This window comes from Silurus meridionalis, chromosome 22 (genome assembly GCF_014805685.1).
Source record: "Silurus meridionalis isolate SWU-2019-XX chromosome 22, ASM1480568v1, whole genome shotgun sequence".
Lineage (NCBI taxonomy): Eukaryota > Metazoa > Chordata > Actinopteri > Siluriformes > Siluridae > Silurus > Silurus meridionalis.
This window is the reverse complement of record NC_060905.1, coordinates 17,411,340-17,432,669: the sequence shown is the minus strand read 5'-3', so window position 1 is coordinate 17,432,669 and position 21,330 is coordinate 17,411,340. Positions and strand designations below refer to the sequence as shown.

Genomic DNA, 21,330 nt, shown 5'->3' with positions numbered 1-21,330 from the left:
ATGTTCTGATTCCTCATTGTAGGAGTATTGTAGATGTTTTTCCATTTGTGTCAATTTTAATTAAAAAGAGATAAAATATTTGCTTGATTTGCTTCTAAAATCTGTATATACATTAGTAATATATATACTTTCCTTTAGTAAAGAATCACACATGAATGTTTGTGTGTGATGCTCTAAATGTTGCGTGCACAGTTTCTCAGAGCTGCTACCAGCTCAGGGGTTAAGGCTCTGGTTTACTGATCAGAAGGTTGTGGTTTCAAAACCCTGGTTGTCACCAAGCTGCCACTGTTGGGACAACTGAGCAAAGCCCTTAACCCTCTGTGCTCAAGCTGTATCTTGGCTTTGTCTTCTACAAATACTGTCTATACTTTACTAGTTACATTTACAGTATTTGGCAGATGCCCTTGTCCAGAGCAACTTACAATTATCTCATATATATATATATATATATATATATATATATATATATATATATATATATATATATATATATATATATACACAACTGAGCAGTTGAGTGTTAAGGGCCTTGCTAAGGGCTCAGCAGTGGCAGGTTGGGGAGGTTTCATTTAAAGGCTCAGTGTTTAAGCTGGATTTCTAATCAGTAGGTTGTGAGTTCAAATCCCAGCACAATCAAAGTGCTACAAAGTACTGTATAAATTAAATTATTGTAAGTCGTTCTGGTCGTCCTTACACTGATCAAGCATAAACATTAAACATTTCCTACCTGCCTAATATTGTGTTGGTCCCCCTTTTGCTGCCAAAACAGTTCTGACCCATGAAGCATTAACAGCATTAACTCGAGAGCTCGTCTGTTGGTTCGGACCACAAGAACCAGCCTTCGCTCCCCACATGCATCAATGATCCTCGGACTCCCACGACCCTGTCGCCGATTCACCACTGTTCCTTCCTTGGAGCACTTTTGATAGATTCTGACCACTGCAGACCAGGAACATTCCACAGGAGCTGCAGTTTTGGAGATGCTCTGACCCAGACGTCTAGACATTACAATTTGTCAAACTCGGTCAAAACCTTATGCTCGCCCATTTTTCCTGCTTCTAACATCAACTTTAAGGACAAAATGTTCACTTGCTGCCTAATAAATAAATCCACCCACTAACAGGTGCCATGATGATGTAATCAGTGTTCTTCACTTCAGCGCTCAGAATGCTATGATGTCATAATGTTTGGTGTTATGCATTTTTATTACATGTTATAGCTGCATAGTTGAATCAGTTTTTATTTTTTGACTTGAAAGACTCAGTAATGGAAAAGGCCAAGCTGAAAAAGCGTCACCTCCACATGGTTTTAATTGAGGAACATACACAAACTCGAGGACGAAACAAATCAGATAACAAAGCATGGGATAAAACAGAACAAATTATAAAATGACATATTTAAGCAAACTCTTAGTTCCAACTTAAAGGCATTAAAATAGTGCTTTAATGGGGTAAATACCCAGTGGTTTGAACTGGGGGGGGGGTTTGGAAATATACAAAAGCTTGCAGTGCTAAAGCTGGACAACCAAATAAATATTCATATCAAAGAGTAGATTCATTTGCTCTGACACCAGACTTCAGTATATGTTAATGTAGAGGAAGACGGTATGGAAGCAGTGAGTGTGTGGGAGATACAGGGCTTGGATGTCAGTATTCTGTGGGCACTAAACATATAAAGTCAGCAGGAACTTATCAGCTTTCTTTGTATCCTGGCACAACATGTGACGTTCCCCTGCTAGTCCTGCTAACCTGTTTACGTTGGTTTAGCGATCCGGAAAAAATTTGCTGTGGGGTGTGTCAGACTTCAGTCAGTTCGGTGCCTTTGAATCATGAAAACTGAGTGCTGGTTGCGGATCATATTTTCCTTAGTCAGCACCAGAGGATGAAAAAAACCATGAAGCTGTTTGAGATCAACATGTTTTGCGCTTATTGTACTTCATACATTAAAGCTCAACTCAGGCTTTTACATTCAGGGAGGAAAAAATCATGGAGGAAGTTTATAATTAGCCATGATTTGTGTGAAAACATGCCTGAAGTAGGCTAGAGATTAATACAATCAAAGACTATCGAAGACAGAAAATGGACAAAGTAACCACGTTGCATTAAGTGCAAAAACAAAAGCTGGTCTTTTGCAGAAAACTGAAAACGCAATCACGCTATCTTTGATCTAGAGCTAAGTATCGCAGGTGGAGAGCTTCACTGGGATCGCTATTCCTATTCAATCCCTGGCTGTATAATCGAGGATATCGAGATACAAAGGACAAAGCGGATGAGGAGAATTTTAAAGAGTTTGACAGATCACTTCTGACTTCTGAGATCACCGATGGCCAATCATGATCTGTCAACCTCTTTAAAATTCTCCTCGCAGCATTACCACACCTCTTCACCTATTTAAAATCAATCACGACTTTCTAAGTACAGACATTCAGAAAGACAAGCTCTATTTGAGCCTAGTCTAGTCAATTTTGGAAATATTGAGCAATTTTATACAAATGTCTCGCATTCAGGAGTGTATTTATGAATGGATTTGTGTTAAATGCTAATAACAGGATGGTTACAAAGGGCGTTCAAGTCAAACCTTTTAATTCTACAGGTATAAAAATGGATGTTAGCGTGATGGTACTACACGCAGTAGTAAGTGGCTAGTGTGTAGTATCACTGATAGGCAATGCACATGTCCAGAGACTGTTAATCAAGATGGCAGACAACAGTGTTAGTGCACTGAGCTGTGTGTGATGCTGAAGTTTCTTGTGAACGACAGCGTACAACCTGTGGATATCTACAGGCTTCAAGCGCAGTGCGGTGATGAGACTCTCAGCCGCAGTAAAACATTTGAAACGTGTCAAATGTAAACGTTTCAAAAATGTCCGCCAGTGACGATCCTGGTAGTGGTGGTTCCCTGATGATAAGTTGTTTTAATTGTTGTGTTTTAATGCTTATTTTATTTCTCTTCTGTTTTAAGTTTTGACTTCTTTTTTTAATGATATTATATATTTTATTACTTTTATGTTCATTCAAATTTTATTACTATTTTGCATGTTGCCTCTTGCACTTTGTTCAGCACCTAGGTTTTACCTGGTAGATGTTAGGTGCTATATAAATAAAGATTGATTGATTGATTGATTGATGTAGCATGTAGCAGGCGAGTATGTCGAAAAATAAATGCAGTTTCCACTCCTTGAAATCTGTTCTTTTATTTAAAAGTCCCAGTTTGACTTGAACGCCCTGTGTATTTCATTCTTAATATTGGTTTTCATTAATTTCATAAGCTCTGATGGTTAGAATGGTTCTCAAGTGTGTATGTACGTGTTTATATATATATATATATATATATATATATATATATATATATATATATATATATATATATATATATATATATATATATATATATATATATATATATTATATATATATCTCAGAGATGGCACTGATCTGATACTGGTGGATCGTATATTTGAGAAAACTCGAATTAAAAATATAATTACATTATAAAATATTCTTTGGAAACATTAAATGTTTATATATAACCAGATTAAACTGTATTTCTTTTTTTAGGACTGATTTCATATTTAGCATATTTATGCTTTTTATTTAGTTATTACACTCTAAAATAATGTTCAATTATATTTCTAGTGTATGTGATTTTGTTCGAAAAAGTCAAGCCGAGCTGTGGTTTTAATCAACAAAAAATAAAATGGGTATCCATGTCAGCTAATACTCAAGATTTCAGCATCAGTATTAGGCCATGTCTACACTAATACGTTTTCGTTTAAAAACCTATATTTGTATGTTCATTTGTCGTTTCGGCCACACTTTCGAAACGCTTTCGAAAAAACTACGGCGTATTTGTAGTCGTCGAAACAATGTTTCAAAGAGCTGTAAAGTAAACAGACCGCGGGTGTAAATGATGCAGGTCGAAGCGTCTTATGTTTTGCTCATGCGCAGTACAGGAACGAGAGCGTTTCAGACACTCAGTGTGGAGGAGCAACAATTAATTTAATTGGGAAACAATTAAAAACGGATGTCTGGATGCAGAGCGTTTTTAACGAAAGAAAACCGCCGTTTTCAAATTGATCTTGATTAGTGTAGATGTAGCCTTAGTATCTGTGAAGAAAAAGACGTGTCATGCCATCTCCTTATATTTGTATTAATTGCAACTATAGAGTCTACTAGGTCCATTAAATCACAAATGATCCACATCTTCTTACAATAATGTAACCATCTGAGACCATTAGCCTTTTGAATCCTTTGAAACCACTGCACAAGAGCCGATGGAAATGCTTTCTTTTTTTCAGCAAGATCTCACTTAATAAAAACACAGGACATGGGAGGTCTGCTGAGAATCGGTGGTATCGTGCATTAGCAAGCTATGGTCTGTGTGTGTGTGTGTGTGTGTGTGTGTGTGTGTGTGTGTGAGTGTGTAAAACAGAGGGACAGTGCATATCATAAAACAGTAGAAATGTGAAGGTGGCTCGGAAGAAGGAAAAAACGAGAGGGAATGAAGCAATGCTCTGGCCCGCGGAAGGTCGATCCACCTCAGTGAGCAAATTATTGGCTAACTCCCATCTGCTGATGGTCCGTCTCGGCTTCCTCCTCCACGTCTCCATGGTACTGCTCGTACGTGTCGTCATCGATGTCTGGAAGACCCAGGAGCTGGAAAACAACATCATGGTCATTCCAGTGTTCATGCAAAACCAGGTTATAAGGTGCCTGTCAGAAGTTTGGAGACAACAACACTGGACACATGCATGTTCCCTCGTGTTTCTATGCAACAAACTCAGTAATGTAACATTGTGACGATCGACTTTGACCAAACAATTAAAAAAATATCCAGATGTTCCATTAATTTTCATTGAATAATCCTTCCTTAGCATAAAGAACAGCTTTACACACTCTTGGAATTCGGACAACTAGTTTCTCCAAACGTTCAGCTGTAATACTTTGCAGTGTTTCAAAGGTGTTCTTCACTAGTTTAGGATTTCTTTGCGATCAAGTTTATCCCAGAGTAATTCAATACGATTTAGGTGCAGTGAGTGGGCAGGTCATTCCATGATAGATATCACTCCAGATGACTGTATACTCTCGAAATAACGCTTACACAGCTTGGAAGTACGCTTCGTTTTATTGTCTTGTTGTATGGTGAAGTCGGTTCCAAGGAGCCGCAGTCCAGACAGAATTGCAATGGTGTAACGGTAAGGAATGGAAGCCATGTTGGTTTAAGATTTATTTTACTTTCCAGAATAAGTCTCCAACATTCCCTGCTGCAGAACAACCCCAAACATTTAAGCTTCCACCTCCAGTTTGACTGTGGGGGCCTTTTTCTGAGTTTGTTGCATGCTTTTAAAGACTAGCTGTATATATATATATACACACACACATATAAAATGCGGTTGCAGGAAAAAGAGGTAGTGAAGGTGGAGGAGTTCAGGTACCTGGGGGTCAACAGTGAAAATTAATGGAGAGTGTGTTAGAGAAGTGAAGAAAAGCAGGCAGGGTGGAGTGGGTGGAGAAGAGTGATAGCAGGAGTGATTTGTGATAGAAGAGTATCTGGGAGAGTGAAAGGGAAAGTTTATAGGACTGTGGTGAGATCTGCGATGTTGTATGGATTAGAGACAGTGGCATTGAGTAAAAGACAGGAGGTGGAGCTGGAGGTAGCAGAGCTGAAGATGTTGAGGTTTTTGTTGGGAGTGATGACGATGGACAGGATTAGATATGAGTTTATTAGAGGGACAGCGCATGTAGGACGTTTTTTGAGACAAGGTGAGGGAGGTGAGATTGAGATGGTTTGGACATGTGCAGAGGAGGGACATGGGGTATATCAGTAGGAGAATGCTGAGGATGGAGCCACCAGGAAGGAGGAAAAAAGAAGGCCAAGGAGGAGGTTTATGGATGTGGTGAAGGAAGACATGCAGGTAGTTAATTTAAAATAGGCAGATGTAGAGGACAGGGGGGTATGGAGACGGATGATCCGCTGTGGCGCCCCCTAATGGGAGAAGCCGAAAGAAGAAGAAGAATCACCTATATATAATAAATGATATATAAATTATTCAATAAAGCAACTAATTACATCACATAACTATATAGGGACCACAATCCCTTTTTAATAATATAGAGCAAATATAATTTGTAACATTCAGGAGTCTTCATTAAAGTCTTCATGATAGACTACAAGAAAGAAAAAAAAAACGAGAGTGGTGAAGAAAAGACTGTTTAACATACCTCAGGGACATTCTAAAAGCGCTTAACGTGGCTTAATGCGAATGAGCAGCATTTCTAAAAGACCACACTTCAGTAAACACAGTTATAATAAAGCATACTATGTACAGACAAGCAGATGAGTCCAGAATACGAAAATAACGTGTTTAATTTACGTGTAAGGTGTTTTACTCTCTCCGTTAAGGAAAAAGCTTAACGTGGCTGAATGCGATAAGACAGCTTTTTTAAAAGACTAAACTCTTATTACTTAATATTCATGTGTTTACTGGGTTTGGTCTTTTAAAAACGCTGTCTTATTAAGCCGATTTAAAATGTCCCCATAACTCGTTTTGCAGACGCCTCACAACTATAAATAATTAAAGGTACATGTCGTTCATTAATTACAAAACTGTAATATAAAAATTGTTGTGGTGTAAGAGGAATCAAACAGTTCAGCATGTCCTGTTATAGATGTTATAGATTTGCTAATTAAGTTATGATAATGAAGTTCTGTGCCTACCCCATGTGGCCATGTTCAGAAGACCAGACCTAGAGATCTGAAATCAACTCAGACTGTAAATTTCTTCACAACAACACTGAAGAGTGTTTCTTACACACACCCTAGATCTTATACTCCTCCTATGGCCTTCAGCTTGTTAAGAGAATATTCATGTCCTTTTCTCATCACCCGTCACTGTACACACACAGGAAACCTTTGCGTCACATCTTTCAGAACGTCGCCGAATGTCAGTAATCGCTATAAAAAAAAAGCTCTGGCAATGTCCTCCTTTCACCTTCTCATCCTGAGTTAACGAATAAGCTTCAGCTGACCCCAAAAAACAAGACATGTGCTGTTAAGCTGTTTATGTCACCACTCCTGTACACAGAATTGTCCCAAATATACAAACATGCATTTTGGTGCCATTCTTGTTGTTGTTTATAACACAGGTGCATCACGCATATGATGTTATTTATTGCCAAAGTGCTTATGATGGAACTAAAGGACATTTGGTGCCACCCAGATGAGGATGGGTTTCCTTTTGAGTCTGGTGCCTCTCAAGGTTTCTTTATAAACTGATAGGAATACATGCAGCAAGATTTTAATGATTTGTGTGTGTGTGTGTGTGTGTGTGTAATGAAGAGAACTTACAGGTCTAAAAGATCTGAAGACTTTATCAAGGACCTCCAGCAGAGTTTTGTGTCCACAGGAGGAGATGTAGTCCTGTGCCAGCTGCAGGAACGGCAGGCAGTCCTCGCTCTCGCTCCACACGTGCTACACACAGACGAAACAGACGTCCCATTACTCAGCACATACACACACACACACACACACACTGCATTTTCACCACTGATTGTTTTGCCATGCACTTAAAGAACTCGATGTTTTCCGTGGAAACATGACGGTGTTTTTATCTTATTAACAGCACACCACATTCTGCAGATGAAAACCCGGTAATCAGTGCTGTCTAGAAAACACATCATATCAGAAATTATTATAAACCACCGACATGTAAATATTATTCCCAGTTTGCCCTGTGAAAAGATAACGAGTTATAAACAGATGTAGATTGCATTCAATGGCTTGCTCATTAGGGATAAAATTATAATCACTAACATATCACATTTATATTTTATAAGCTATTTGTCACTGGAAATGTGCTTTGGGACAATGTCCATTCTTAAACGCGATCTACAAAATAAGTTTTTCATTTAGGCCACGCCCACTTTAAATCTGAAGCTACTGACCCAGATACAGATTCAATCACTGCAATACGCCTTAATATAAAATATAAATCATGTATGTGAATATTATAATATTGCAAAATGTTGTGGAAACCTCACCATAAGATAATGTGCTGTTGTGAACATCCCATTCCACATTAAGTTCCCATTTGCTCTTATAATAACCTCCACTCTTCTAGAGAGATGTTTTACTAGATTTTGGAGTGTGCTTGTGGAGATTTGTGGAGATTCGTTTAACCACAAGGGTGTTAGTAAAGTCAGGTACTGATGAAGAAGAGGCCAGGAGGCCTGGGGTGGAGTCAGTGTTCACTTTTATTGATCAATTGCGTTGGAGTTCTATAGTAGGAGATTTTCTTATGGATATCTTCATGGAGCTGGCTTTGTGCACTGGAGCATTGTCATGCTGGAACAGGTTTGTCATGCGATATGTGTGCCTCCAATCTTGTGGTGAAAGTTTGGAGAAGATCAGATAGGGCCCCAAAAAATGTGGAAACTCGACCATCACACCTCTTTGTGGGTGTTTCTTTTAAAAGAGTGGCTAAAAAAGTTTGCAACAACCAATTTTGTAGAATAACTCTACATTAGGGATAGAACGATCCGGCGATTAGCATCTGTGCATCGGCATAAAAGTTAACGATGTGATGCATCGTATTAAAAAACTGTGAATCGGATACAAGTTAGCATTTGTATCGCGATGCATCGTTTTTAACATATATTGTGTTTGCATCAGTAAAAAAAGATTTATTTAAATATAATTATAAGTAGATCCGCTACACTTTTATTATATAGAAAGCGAATTAGTGACCATATGTAGATTGATTTCTCCTCGCTGTTTTAGCACCACTGCTGCTACGTGAATATGAAAACATTGCGGAAAGTCACATAGCATTCAGTAAGAAGGCTATAGGATTCGGTTGAAACTAATCAGAATGTTATTAGACCCACTCATAGTGGTGGAAACACTCTTGATTTAATACGTTGGAATTCGATATAAAAAATAGTCATAATTCCACAGTCTGAAGCTATTTCTGATCATTATTTTATCTCCTTAAAAATCACCTCGCCACGTTACCGTGTTAAGTGTACATTCACGTCAACTAAAGCAGCGAGTTTTAGCAATAAACTTACGGCGTTATCGACATGAATTAGATCTCCGTCTGACCCCGCAGAGCTCCACTGGGCCACTAAATGCCTAGAATCAACTTTTTGTTACACTCTAGTTGATGAAGCTCGCCCTTAAAAACAATAAGGTATAACGATCATATGCGCACCTTAAAACAACCCAACAGAAATGAGAACGTAAATGGCGTCAAATCAAATTGTCGGCATTTCAAATAGCATGGAAGTAGAACCTCCTGAGATCTAGATAAGCTCGATCAGCATATTTCTCTACATTCATAGAAGATAACAAGCATAATCCTAGATCAGTGTTCAGTACTATAGCAAAATGAACAGGGAATAAAAGCACTGCACTCACATGCAAACCATCAGTAGATAGTAATGATTTCAACCAATGATTTCAGCTTTTTCAATAATAACATTTTAAATACCAGACAAAAAATCCAGAGGATTAATATAAATCTAAACTATTGTATAAGTAATCCTGTAGATAGCACTATCCTTATAACAGATGATCAATTACAAAGTTTTACTCCTATTTAAAGGGAATGACTTAATTTCATTTATTTCCTCATCACAATCAACTTGTGTTCTTGATCTCTTACCTACAAGTTTCTTCAAACAGATAATTCCAGAGGTACTATTATAAACTCTTCAATCAGCATTGGTTATGTACCTAAATCCTTTAAACTGCAATAATCAACACCCTAATTAAGAAACTCGACCTTCACCCTGTCAGGTGTCCAACTACAGGCCAATATCAAATCTCCATGATTCTAGAAAAGGTTGTAGCACAGCAGTTCTGCTCACATCTACTGAGGAATAACCTTTTTAAGTATCAGTCGGGATTTCAGCCTCATCCTAGCACAGAGACGGCGTTGGTGAAGGTGGTAAACAACCTGCTATGATCATGGTTTTGTCTCTTTACTTGTTTTGCTCGACCTTAGTGCAGCTTTTGACACCATCGATCATAACATCCTCCTTGCTAGACTAGAAAATGCTGTTGAATAAAGGGAACAGTTTCTGAGGTAAAGGAGCAGATCTGGAGGGATGATGGATATCGAGTGTTCAGTGAACCCGGGATATTTATATGCTGTCGTCCCCTCACTCTCACACGTTCACTCAGCTTTGTATCTTGTCCTAGAGATCGGTCTATTTCGGTCGATTTAAACATGCTCCTGAGATACCAGTGACCACTGTTCCTGCCCCTCTCCTCTCTTTGGATGAGGTTCTCTTCGATTGGAGACCACTCTGTGCAGCTGGGTATGATTTCCCATCAACAGCCCGATGATCCATGAAATTACAGAGTAACACAGAAGCTTTGAGGATGGATTTGGACTGTACTTAATGTCAACAATCTGCTACACTGACTCAGGACTATAGTTTGCATCTGATCACCATCACTGCACACCTCGACATTGTTAATTTGTAATAAATGGACATTCGGTGCCCTCTTGAGTCTAGTTTCTCAAAGAGTTTCTTCATTATGCCATCTCAAGGAGATTTTACTTGCCACAGTCACTACCGGTTTGCTCATTCGGCACAAACTTACACTTATTAAGAACATCTTATTCATTTTTATCACCACATTATCTGTGTAAAGCTGCTTTGAGACAATGTTTATTGTTAAAAGCGCTATACAAATAACGAATTGAGCTGATTTGAATTCAATAGAATATAGATTAACATGGCAGAGGTAGAGCTGCATCTTTCTAGAGACAGAACAGAAAAGAACGTCTGCATTTTGCGCCATATTGAATTGCACAGCATCATATTTTTTGCCATTGAAACGCATTGCGTTGAATCGAATCGAAATCGCACTGCATTGTATTAGGGGTTCATATGCTTCATATGTATCTTTAATGTATCGCATCGTTGGCTATGCATCGAGATGCGAATCGCATGGAGATGCATATCCCTACTCTGTACGCTGCAGCATTACAATTCCAGCTCATAAGTGCTAAAAAGCCCAAACCTTTGGTAGGAGAAAAAATGTAAATGCCTTGTACAGACCCTGAACAAAAGAAAACCCCTAGTGGTTCAGTGTGGTATGGCAGGAGAATAGCTCCATATATCCAAATTGTATTTTATTTTAATATACAGTATGTCTACATAACATCTTGCATGCTTACAGATGTAGATAAATATCCCTTGCTTTATGGATGAATGATATCAGCACCTGCAGAGCTCTTGTAACTGTCATGTTTCTTATCTTGACCTCTGAGGCTTACTCCTTACTCTAGCACTGAATAATTCATACTATTTATTGAGCAATATACTTTTAGATGAAAAACCTCAATCATAAACCGAGTTTAAGGGGTTTCCATACAGAGACTTTTTCTTATATTTATTGTTAAACTTTTGTTCTGATGTCCTAAGCATATCAGAGCAATATAAGTAATAGGTTTCATCTGGCTCGGAAAATGGACAAAGTCACAACTCACAGCAGCCAACTGCAGAGATAAAACCTCTATTTCGTGCCAGCTCAGCTATCCAGACTATATTTTTATGCACTCTCTCTCTTACAGTGCCTCTTGTTGGCGAAGCAGGAAAAGAGCGCTGAGTAAAGCAAAAGAAAAGCCAAACCACTCCTTTCTGGAGCCGCTCACTGATATCACATGGCTCGATGCCTCAGCATTGGCATTAATTCGATTGTGTGAGCAGCCTGCCAGCTTTCACAGATCAAGTGCTGTCATTTACAGTATACAGCTATGAATGGATAATGCTGATTTTGTTTATACCAGGAATATCAAATCGGATTATTCAGGAGGCCGTAGTTAATCTTCTACAACCACAGCAGTGGCGGTAGTGCAGCTGCAAACCACGAGTGTATACATAGTTCTAAACTGTATGTATATATTTTCCCTTGTAACTTGACAAGCTCTAAATTTCAATGTATTACATCAAGAATGAGAAAAAATGGACTGTATAACCTCCAAGAAATCGACAGTTCCTATATCTTCTCTATAGCTTTTAGACAAGCCTGGAGAGTCTTATAATCAGAAAAAGAAACTAAATGTAAGTTAGAAGATCAGGTACCAGATTTAACTTTTAAACTCCCAGGACCTGCTGATGGGCATGCACCTGAATTTCTAACTTCATAACTATAGATATGTCTTACTTTAGATAGGTACTGAAACTACTGAAATCATTGCTCTTTAGGGGTTAAACCCTACTGCAAGGTAGTAGCTCAGTGGTTAACTCCCTGGGTTACTGATAAGATGGTTGTGGGTTTAAGCCCTAGTATTGCCAAGTTGACACTCTTGGGCCCTTGAGCAATTCAACCTCTTGGGCCCTTCAATCTCTGTGCACCAGGGATGCTGTATCATGGTTGACCCTGCACTCTGGCAAGAGCTTCCTAACAATATGGATATTTAAATGTACTCTAAAGTACATGTGAGAAGCATAAAGCACCCTCTTGTACTATGAAGCCGTAATGATGTAATAAGTGTAGGATAGGGTTTAGCATTGTCTTGCTGAAAAATTGTCCTGGTTCCCTGCAAAAGACATCATTTGGATGGAAGCGTTTTTTTGCTCTAAAAACTTTATATGCTTTTCAGAATTGATGGTCCCCTATCCAGATGTACAAACGGCCTATTCCATAGGAGGTAATGTACTCCTGTACTATCAGAGATGGTCCCTCTCCTCTTTAGTCTGGAGAACATAGCGAAGAAAATTTTTAATTCGATTCATCTGACCACAGAACATGAAAAACTGATAAAACAGTTTATGTTTTAGCCAAGAAAAAATTTGGATCACGTTTACATATGGCTTCTTCTTTGCATGATAGAGCTTTAACGTGCATTTGTGGATGGCAAGGTGAACTGTTTGTGATCGAAACTGTTTTTAATGAACCTGAGAGCCTGATGATCACGGGCATCCAATATTGATTTTTGTCCTCGTCCTTTTGCACACAGACATTTATCCTGATTATTTTGAAACTGTTGCACAGTTTGTAGACGCAGTTTTTCACCGATTGGTGAACCTCTGCCCATGGTAATTTCTAAGAGACTCTGACTCGCTATGATACAATATTTATACCCAATCATATTAATGACCTGTTGCCAATGAACCTTATTAGTTGCATAATGTTCCTTAATCTCTCTCTTTTTACAAATATTAATTTATATACTTTATAATATTATTTTTCAGCCTTTTGCTGTAGATTTTAAATAAAAAATGTGAAAAGTGTACATTTTCTCAGTTTGAACATTATGTATGTTTTATATGCAACATTGTGAAAAAAATATTCGGTTTATGAGATTTTCAAATCATTGCATTCTGGTTTTATTTACATTTTACACAGCGTCCCAAATTTTTTAGGAATTGAGGTTGTAAATTAACCCTGAATAATATAATTGAAATATATACATATTACTGCCCCAATTCAGGGTTAAACATGTTTATGACAGTCTTATTCCTGCATGAATATAGTATAAGTATACTATATAGTGTTATGTATCCTGCAGTCTATCTTCAGTTTGCCCTCCTGATAGAACCCATAAAGGGTCCATGTAACCAGAGGCACAAAAATGGGGTATGCAGTATATCGAGAGCACGGCACATAAGAGGCACATCAGGGGCCGCTGTTGCATGTAGTGTACTTATTCTTGTATTTACCCCTCTTTTTGTGAAGGAGAGGAGGGAGCCAACTGTGATCTTGCATACCCATCATCAAACGTGAAGCTGCGCCCTCTGTATGAAGAGTGTTGTTAAATAAAACATCTGTAAAAAAACAACCTGAGGAATCCTTTCTCTGAGTCTAAAGAAGCATCCTGCTCATGGAGTTCTGGATGCAGCTCTTAATACTGAATCCTAACTCCAGCAGCACCACTGGAGAAATCTTTAGTGACCAGTCATTAGACATGATATTGAATAAGAGGACTAAAAAAAACATTATCTCTGAGTTACTGTCATGGGGAGTGTGAGATAGAAAGATCTCAGACCTAGCCTTCGCTTTACACCTTATAACTGTGTATTTTTAATTACGGTGTTCTTATTTCCAACAAAGGGTCACCAGAAAATATTTGAATACCAAGCAAGGACCAATGTGCATTAATGTATTTTTGATCTCCTAGACTGTTGACCAGCAGGCTCTGGCATCTGGAATCCATGGAAAAGGCAGGTGAAGTTGCTGATGGTTGATGGTGGTTTGGGTTCTCTGGTCTTGTCTCAGGTCCTGCTGATCAGGATGAGTAAGTGGACACTGCAGATGAGGACGATTATTTATGGATGTCCGTGCAGCATTATATTGATTAAAGGATTGTGGAGTGTTTATGCACTATGGTGTTTATGCGGTGCTGTCGCTATACCACACCATGGTCTCAAGAGAACATCATACAAAACTGTTTTCTGGAAGGAAGGAAGGAAGGAAGGAAGGAAGGAAGGAAGGAAGGAAGAAGAAGTACATCTCCATAACCAAGAAAAAATGGTTCAGATGTATGGTAATCTAAAACCTGATGCTTATACTTATGGTCATGTGCTATTCTGTTCGAGCAACCAAGTGGAAGGCAAACCAACACCTGATACTGAGAGGCGCCTGGCACAGGGGATAACATCACGAAAACAGGAGAAGGGAGAAAGGGAGAAGGCAAGAGAGCACTTCATGCTTATAATCAACTATTCATGCGGCCATGACAAGGCCAGAGAGGGAACATTAGACCTTTGAAACCTCGTGCTGACACAATGCCGTCATCCAGTCTGCAAATGGCGGTGCTGATGGAGCTTCATTACCTGCGCGAGCTTATTTGAATAGTCGGGCTTCAGGGTTCAAATCGCGGCGCCACCCAATTCATGTTATTATTATTATTATCATTATATTATTTCATTTTCTGTAGATTAAGCCCAAACACGCCCATGCAGAATCATTGACAGGCCTACACACATAATTGAAGCCCCCCTCCCCTTACACACACACACGCACACACACACACACAAAAACACACACGCCTGGTTCTTCTCGTACTTACAAAAGTGTCGGTACCTCCTGTCATGTTGTCAGGGCAGAGCACGTAAAACGAAATGCCAGGTTCGGCGTAGAAGTCCATCCTGCGCTCGTCCACCTCCTCGGCGAATATCAGCTCGAACGGGTTCCCCGAGCACCATTTCTCCGCCGCGTCCACCAGCTGCTTGAACTCCATCCCTCTGCCGCAGCGCAGCGCAACGGCGCACCTGCGCAGCTCAGCGCGTCCCAGCCTCCGAAACACCCCCCCGTGTATAACCGCACAGACCTCAGCGCTCCGAGCCGCCCTAAATCATCCGCATGCTGGAGCTTTAATATTAATACTGTTACTATTAATGTTGTTATTATTATTATGGAGGAGGGGAGCGTGTGTGATGGTGAGCTCGACCTCGACGCTAGCACCGTCGCATCTTGGCCGGGCCCTGCATCCGTTCACGTCCCGCGAGCGCGCGTTTCTCGAGTGAGACGAACGAGCCTGAATGCGTCTGCCCACGGAGACGCGCGCGCTCCCGCCCCTGCACCGGCGCGGTGTGACGTTAAGGTGAACGCGCGCTCCCGACACAAAGGGCCCACAGAGCCTTTAGAGCGTGATGAATCATGAAGAACGGATGATCTTTTATTGCCTGACCATGCTACAATACATAGCAAATACACACTCCTAGGGAAAAAAAAAAAAAGATTTGGTTTTAACAGTGAATATTGTCCCAAAGCAGCTGCTCAGAGATAAAGAGGATATAAAGTTAGTATGTACAACATCAATTCCAACATTGCAAACACAAACACATTTACAAAAACAATTTGATTTAAAATAATAAAAAGTACCTATGGAATGAGCAGCTTACACATCTGGATAAGTATCATCAATTCCGAAAGGCAGGTTTTAGAGCTAAAAATGATGATGATGTCTTTTTCAGGGAAGAAAATGCTAAACCACTGCATCTATGGCATAAGCATGACTTCGTAGTCAAGGGTCCGGGTGCTAAACAGGCCCACCTGCAGTATAGACCGTTCACCATTTAAAAACATTTGCCGCATGATGAAGTGAAAAATACAACAAAGGACACCCAGAACTGTTAAGCAGCTACTAGATACTAGAATCCTGTATCAGACACACATGGTACAACATTCCTCTCGCAAAACATCTGCAACTTGTCTCATAAGTTCAAGATGTATACAGACTGTTGTTAGGAAGCATGATGCTACACAGCGGTAACATGTCCCAACTTTTATTTTTTTTGAGATGTGTTGCAGCCATCAAATTCAAAATGACATATTTTTCCCCTTACCACTGTGTGGCATCCCCTCTTCTTTTTATAACAGTCTCCAAACATCTGGGGACTGAGGAGACAAGCTGCTCAAGTTTAGGAATAGGAATGTTGTCCCATTCTTGTCTAATACAGGCTTCTAGTTGCTCAACTGTCTTAGGTTTTCTTTGTAGCATCTTCCTCTTTATGATGCGCCAAATGTTTTCTATGGGTGAAAGATCTGGACTGCAGGCTGGCCATTTCAGTACCCGGATCCTTCTTCTACGCAGCCATGATGTTGTAATTGATGCAGTATGTGGTCTGGCATTGTCATGTTGGAAAATGCAAGGTCTTTCCTGAAAGAGACGACGTCTGGATGGGAGCATATGTTGTTCTAGAACTTGGATATACCTTTCAGCATTGATGGTGCCTTTCCAGATGTGTAAGCTGCCCATGCCACACGCACTCATGCAACCCCATACCATCAGAGATGCAGGCTTCTGAACTGAGCGCTGATATCAACTTGGGTTGTCCTTATCCTCTTCAGTCTGGATGACATGGCGTCCCAGTTTTCCAAAAAGAACTTAAAATTTTGATTTGTCTGACCACAGAACAGTTTTCCATTTTGCCACAGTCCATTTTAAATGAGCCTTGGCCCAGAGAAAACACCTGCGCTTCTGGATCATGTTTAGATATGGCTTCTTTTTTGACCTATAGAGTTTTAGCTGGCGACGGCGAATGGCACAGTGGATTGTGTTCACCGACAATGTTTTCTGGAAGTATTCCTGAGCCCATGTTGTGATTTCCATTACAGTAGCATTCCTGTATGTGATGCAGTGCCGTCTAAGGGCCCGAAGTTCACGGGCATCCAGTATGGTTTTCCGGCCTTGACCCTTACGCACAGAGATTGTTCCAGATTCTCTAAATCTTTGGATGATATTATGCACTGTAGATGATGATAACTTCAAACTCTTTGCATTTTTTCTCTGAGAAACTCCTTTCTGATATTGCTCCACTATTTCTCGCCGCAGCATTGGGGGAATTGATGATCCTCTGCCCATCTTGACTTCTGAGAGACACTGCCACTCTGAGAGGCTCTTTTTATACCCAATCATTTTTCCAATTGACCTAATACGTTGCAAGTTGGTCCTCAAGCTGTTTCTTATATGTACATTTAACTTTTCCAGCCTCTTATTGCTACCTGTCCCAACTTTTTTGGAATGTGTAGCTCTCATGAAATCCACAATGAGCCAATATTTGGCATGACATTTCAAAATGTCTCACTTTCAACATTTGATATGTTTCTATATTCTATTGTGAATAAAATAGAAGTTTATGAGATTTGTAAATTATTGCATTCTTTTTTATTCACAATTTGTACAGTGTCCCAACTTTTTTGGAATGCAGTTTGTATATGGGCAGAACAGGTGACGCTCCGTAGTGGTAAAAATGGCCCTGTCCCAACTTTTTTGAGACATGTTGCTACCATTTAATTCAAAATGACCTTATTTTTCCTTAAAACGGTATACATACAGTTAATACATTTATAAAACTGTATATTAGTTTGTATGTATGTACATAATTTGGATTTAAGAGATTTGAATATTTCGGTTTTTATATACATTTTTACACAAAATTTTTGGAGAATTGTAACGCCTATAAGGTATATGCCATGTCTATATTAAGGCATGAAACCCTGGATCAAAAGGTTATGAGTTTAAATATAGGAGTGTACAGTCCTTGGGCTTTCATTGCACTTAACAATAAATCAGTATTAGGAAAGATCTGAGTAAGAGCTCACTCTGCTTTGTCAAAGACTGGTTCCATGTATGAGCTTGTTATCAGGCCCGTCATGGGCTGCAGCACTATATTTGGTGATCACCATATAAAGTGTTATATAAAGTGCATCTTTTTTTGATGTGGTTCTTCTCCAAACTGTTAACATAAAGCTGGAGGTGCACAATTCTATTGCCCGTCTTTGCATGCGGTATAATAACATTTTGCGAAAACCAAACCTGTTCCAGCATGACACTGGCCCTGTGCACAAACAGAGCTTCATATAGATATGTTTTACATGCTTTAGAGAGAAAGGTGTTGGGTGGCCTGCTAGAGAGCTCTGATTTCATTTGGTAGACACACACTACATCTCAACCCTACCCCTATGGATACACACACTACATCTCTTCCATACCCTTAACGACACACACACTACATCTCAACCCTACCCCTATGGATACACACACTACATCTCAACCCTACCCCTATGGATACACACACTACATCTCTTCCATACCCTTAACGACACACACACTACATCTCAACCCTACCCCTATGGATACACACACTACATCTCTTCCATACCCTTAACGACACACACACTACATCTCATCCCGACTCCTATAGATACAAACACTAAATCTCATCGCAACTCTTATCCACACACACACACACACACACACACACACACACACACACACACACACACACACGCACCATCTCATCCCTACCCTTATCAATACACACACTACATCTCTTCCCTAATCTTATTGATGCACACACACTACATCTCAGCCCTACTTCTAACGATACATACACTAAATCTCATCGACTCTTATTGATACACACACACTCTGCATCTCATCCCTATCCTTATTGATACACACACACATACATACACACACACACACACACACACACACACACACACACACACACACACACACAGTAGCTCATCTTTATCCTCAGTGACACACACACACACACATACACACACACACACACACACACAGTAGCCCATCCCTATCCTCAGCGACACACACACACACACACACACACACACACACACACACACACACACACACAGTAGCTCATCCCTATCCTCAGCGACACACACACACACACACACACACACACACACACACACACACACACACACACACACACACACACACACAGTAGCTCATCCCTATTCTCAGCGACACACACACACACACACACACACACACACACACACACACACACACAAACTGTTTCTCATTCCTACTCCTATTGATACACACACACTACATCTCATCCCTACCCTGATCGATCGTGTTGTGTGTATTTATAAGGGATGAGATGTAGTGTGTGCGTATCAATTAGAGTAGGGATGAGATGTAGTTAGTTAGTTAGTGTGTGTGTATATATATATCGATAATTGTAGGGATGAGATGTTGTGTGTGTATCAATAATGGTAGCGAGGAGATCTTCTCATTACCATTATTGATACACACACTACATCTTTAAGAATAAGGGAGATGTGCAGACCTGCAGTAACTACAGGGGAAAGAGGAACTACGTTGGAGAGAAGAGGAATGAAAGTCAGTAGGAGTAAGACAGAGTACATGTGTGTGAATGAGAGGGAGGGAGGGCAGTGGAGTGGTGCGGTTGCAGGGAGAAGAGGTGGAGAAGGTGGAGTAGTTCAGGTACCTGGGGTCAACAGTGCAAAGTAATGGAGTGTGTTAGAAGTGAAGAAAGAGTGCAGGCAGGGTGAGTGGGTGGAGAAGAGTGATAGCAGGAGTGATTTGTGATAGAAGAGTATCTGTGAGAGTGAAAGGGAACGTTTATAGAACTGTGGTGAGACCTGAGATGTTGTATGGATTAGAGATAGTGGCATTGAGTAAAAGGCAGGAGGTGGAGCTGGAGGTAGCAGAGCTGAAGATGTTGAGGTTTTTGTTGGGAGTGACGACGATGGACAGGATTAGGAATGAGTTTATTAGAGGGACAGCACATGTAGGACGTTTTGGAGACACGGTGAGGGAGGCGAGATTGAGATGGTTTGGACATGTGCAGAGGAGAGACATGGGGTATATCAGTAGGAGAATGCTGAGGATGAAGCCACCAGGAAGGAGGAAAAGAGGAAGACCAAAGAGGAGGTTTATTCAATTCAAAACACACACGCTACATCTCATTCCTACCGCTATTGATACACACACTACATCTCATAACTACCCTTATCAACACACACAAACTACATCTTGTCCTCCCTTGTCGATAGACACACACATCTCGTCCCTACCCTTATTGATACACACACACCTCATCCCTCCCCTTGTCCATACACACACTACATTTTTTCCCTCCCCCTGTCGAAACACACACTGCATCTCATCCCTACCCTTATCGATACCCTGATCGATACACACACACTTCATCTCATTCCTACCCTTGTCGGTACACACACTACAGCTCATCCCTATCCCTATCCCTATCGATACATACACTACATCTTGTCCCTACACTTATTGATACACATACACACTACATCTCGTTCCTCCCCCTGTCGAAACACACACTGCATTTCATTCCTAACCTCATTGATGCACATGCATACGTACTATATCTCTCCCCTACCCTTATCAATATATACACACTATATCTCATCCCTTTTCTCAGTTGCTTTGGTCAGAAATGACATTTCCAAAACTACTTGTTTAACCTCCACATCATGTCGTCACTTCTGCACATCATAAGAACATTTCTTGTTCCTTTGATCAAATTGCGAACGCTTTTGTACATTCATTTAATGGATTGTGTACAAGTGTCTGCTGTTTCCTACAATATTAGACGTTAACGTTCATGTTGATCAAAATATATTATACTGATTTCACCTGAATAGTTTTAACCCCCAAAACATCTCAGCATCAGTTCATTGTATACGTCATTGAATGTAAAATGGTTAAACCAGTTGTCATCATCCGTCATCTAAAATTTCTATTAAACTTTTATTTGTAAATGTGTTGAATTGATGAATTGTGCAGATGAATCTTGAATGTCACTAATGAAGGCGAGTGAACGACATCAGATCAACCAATAATCAACTCGTTCTCTAAAACAGGTCAAAGGTGAATCTCGTGAACCTTCAGTTGGAGAGTGAATACAGACAGAGAAAAACACAGAGTTATACATTCTGATAATGAAACAACAACTAAGAAAGAAATGAACACTTTATAGTACAGTAAATGTGTGAATCCTGTCCGGTCTTTTACAATCAATATAAATCAAATATCCAATCAAATCAATGAAT

General features: G+C 39.9%; 1 protein-coding gene across 1 annotated transcript; it reads right to left on the bottom strand.

Moving 5' to 3' along the window:
* Nucleotides 1–1,292: 1,292 nt before the first annotated feature.
* mturn (maturin, neural progenitor differentiation regulator homolog (Xenopus)) lies at nucleotides 1,293–15,523 on the bottom strand. The gene is made up of 3 exons (XM_046834296.1): nucleotides 15,029–15,523; nucleotides 7,348–7,470; nucleotides 1,293–4,655 (listed from the first exon to the last, which is right to left on the bottom strand). Exons 1-3 carry the CDS (start codon nucleotides 15,197–15,199, stop codon nucleotides 4,551–4,553), a joined length of 399 nt encoding a protein of 132 aa, XP_046690252.1. The 5' UTR covers nucleotides 15,200–15,523; the 3' UTR covers nucleotides 1,293–4,550.
* Between the last annotated feature and the right edge of the window lie 5,807 nt (nucleotides 15,524–21,330).

What these genes read in the sequence shown, in the direction of transcription:
- mturn (XM_046834296.1), bottom strand. Translation starts at nt 15,199, where the DNA reads ATGGAGTTCAAGCAGCTGGTGGACGCGGCGGAGAAATGGTGCTCGGGG. An exon ending in CAGGAGGTACCGACACTTTT is followed by an intron (nt 7,471 to 15,028) that starts GTAAGTACGAGA and finishes GTCTGTGTGTAG; the next exon opens with CACGTGTGGAGCGAGAGCGA. An exon ending in TCTTCAGATCTTTTAGACCT is followed by an intron (nt 4,656 to 7,347) that starts GTAAGTTCTCTT and finishes GTTGTTTTCCAG; the next exon opens with CTCCTGGGTCTTCCAGACAT.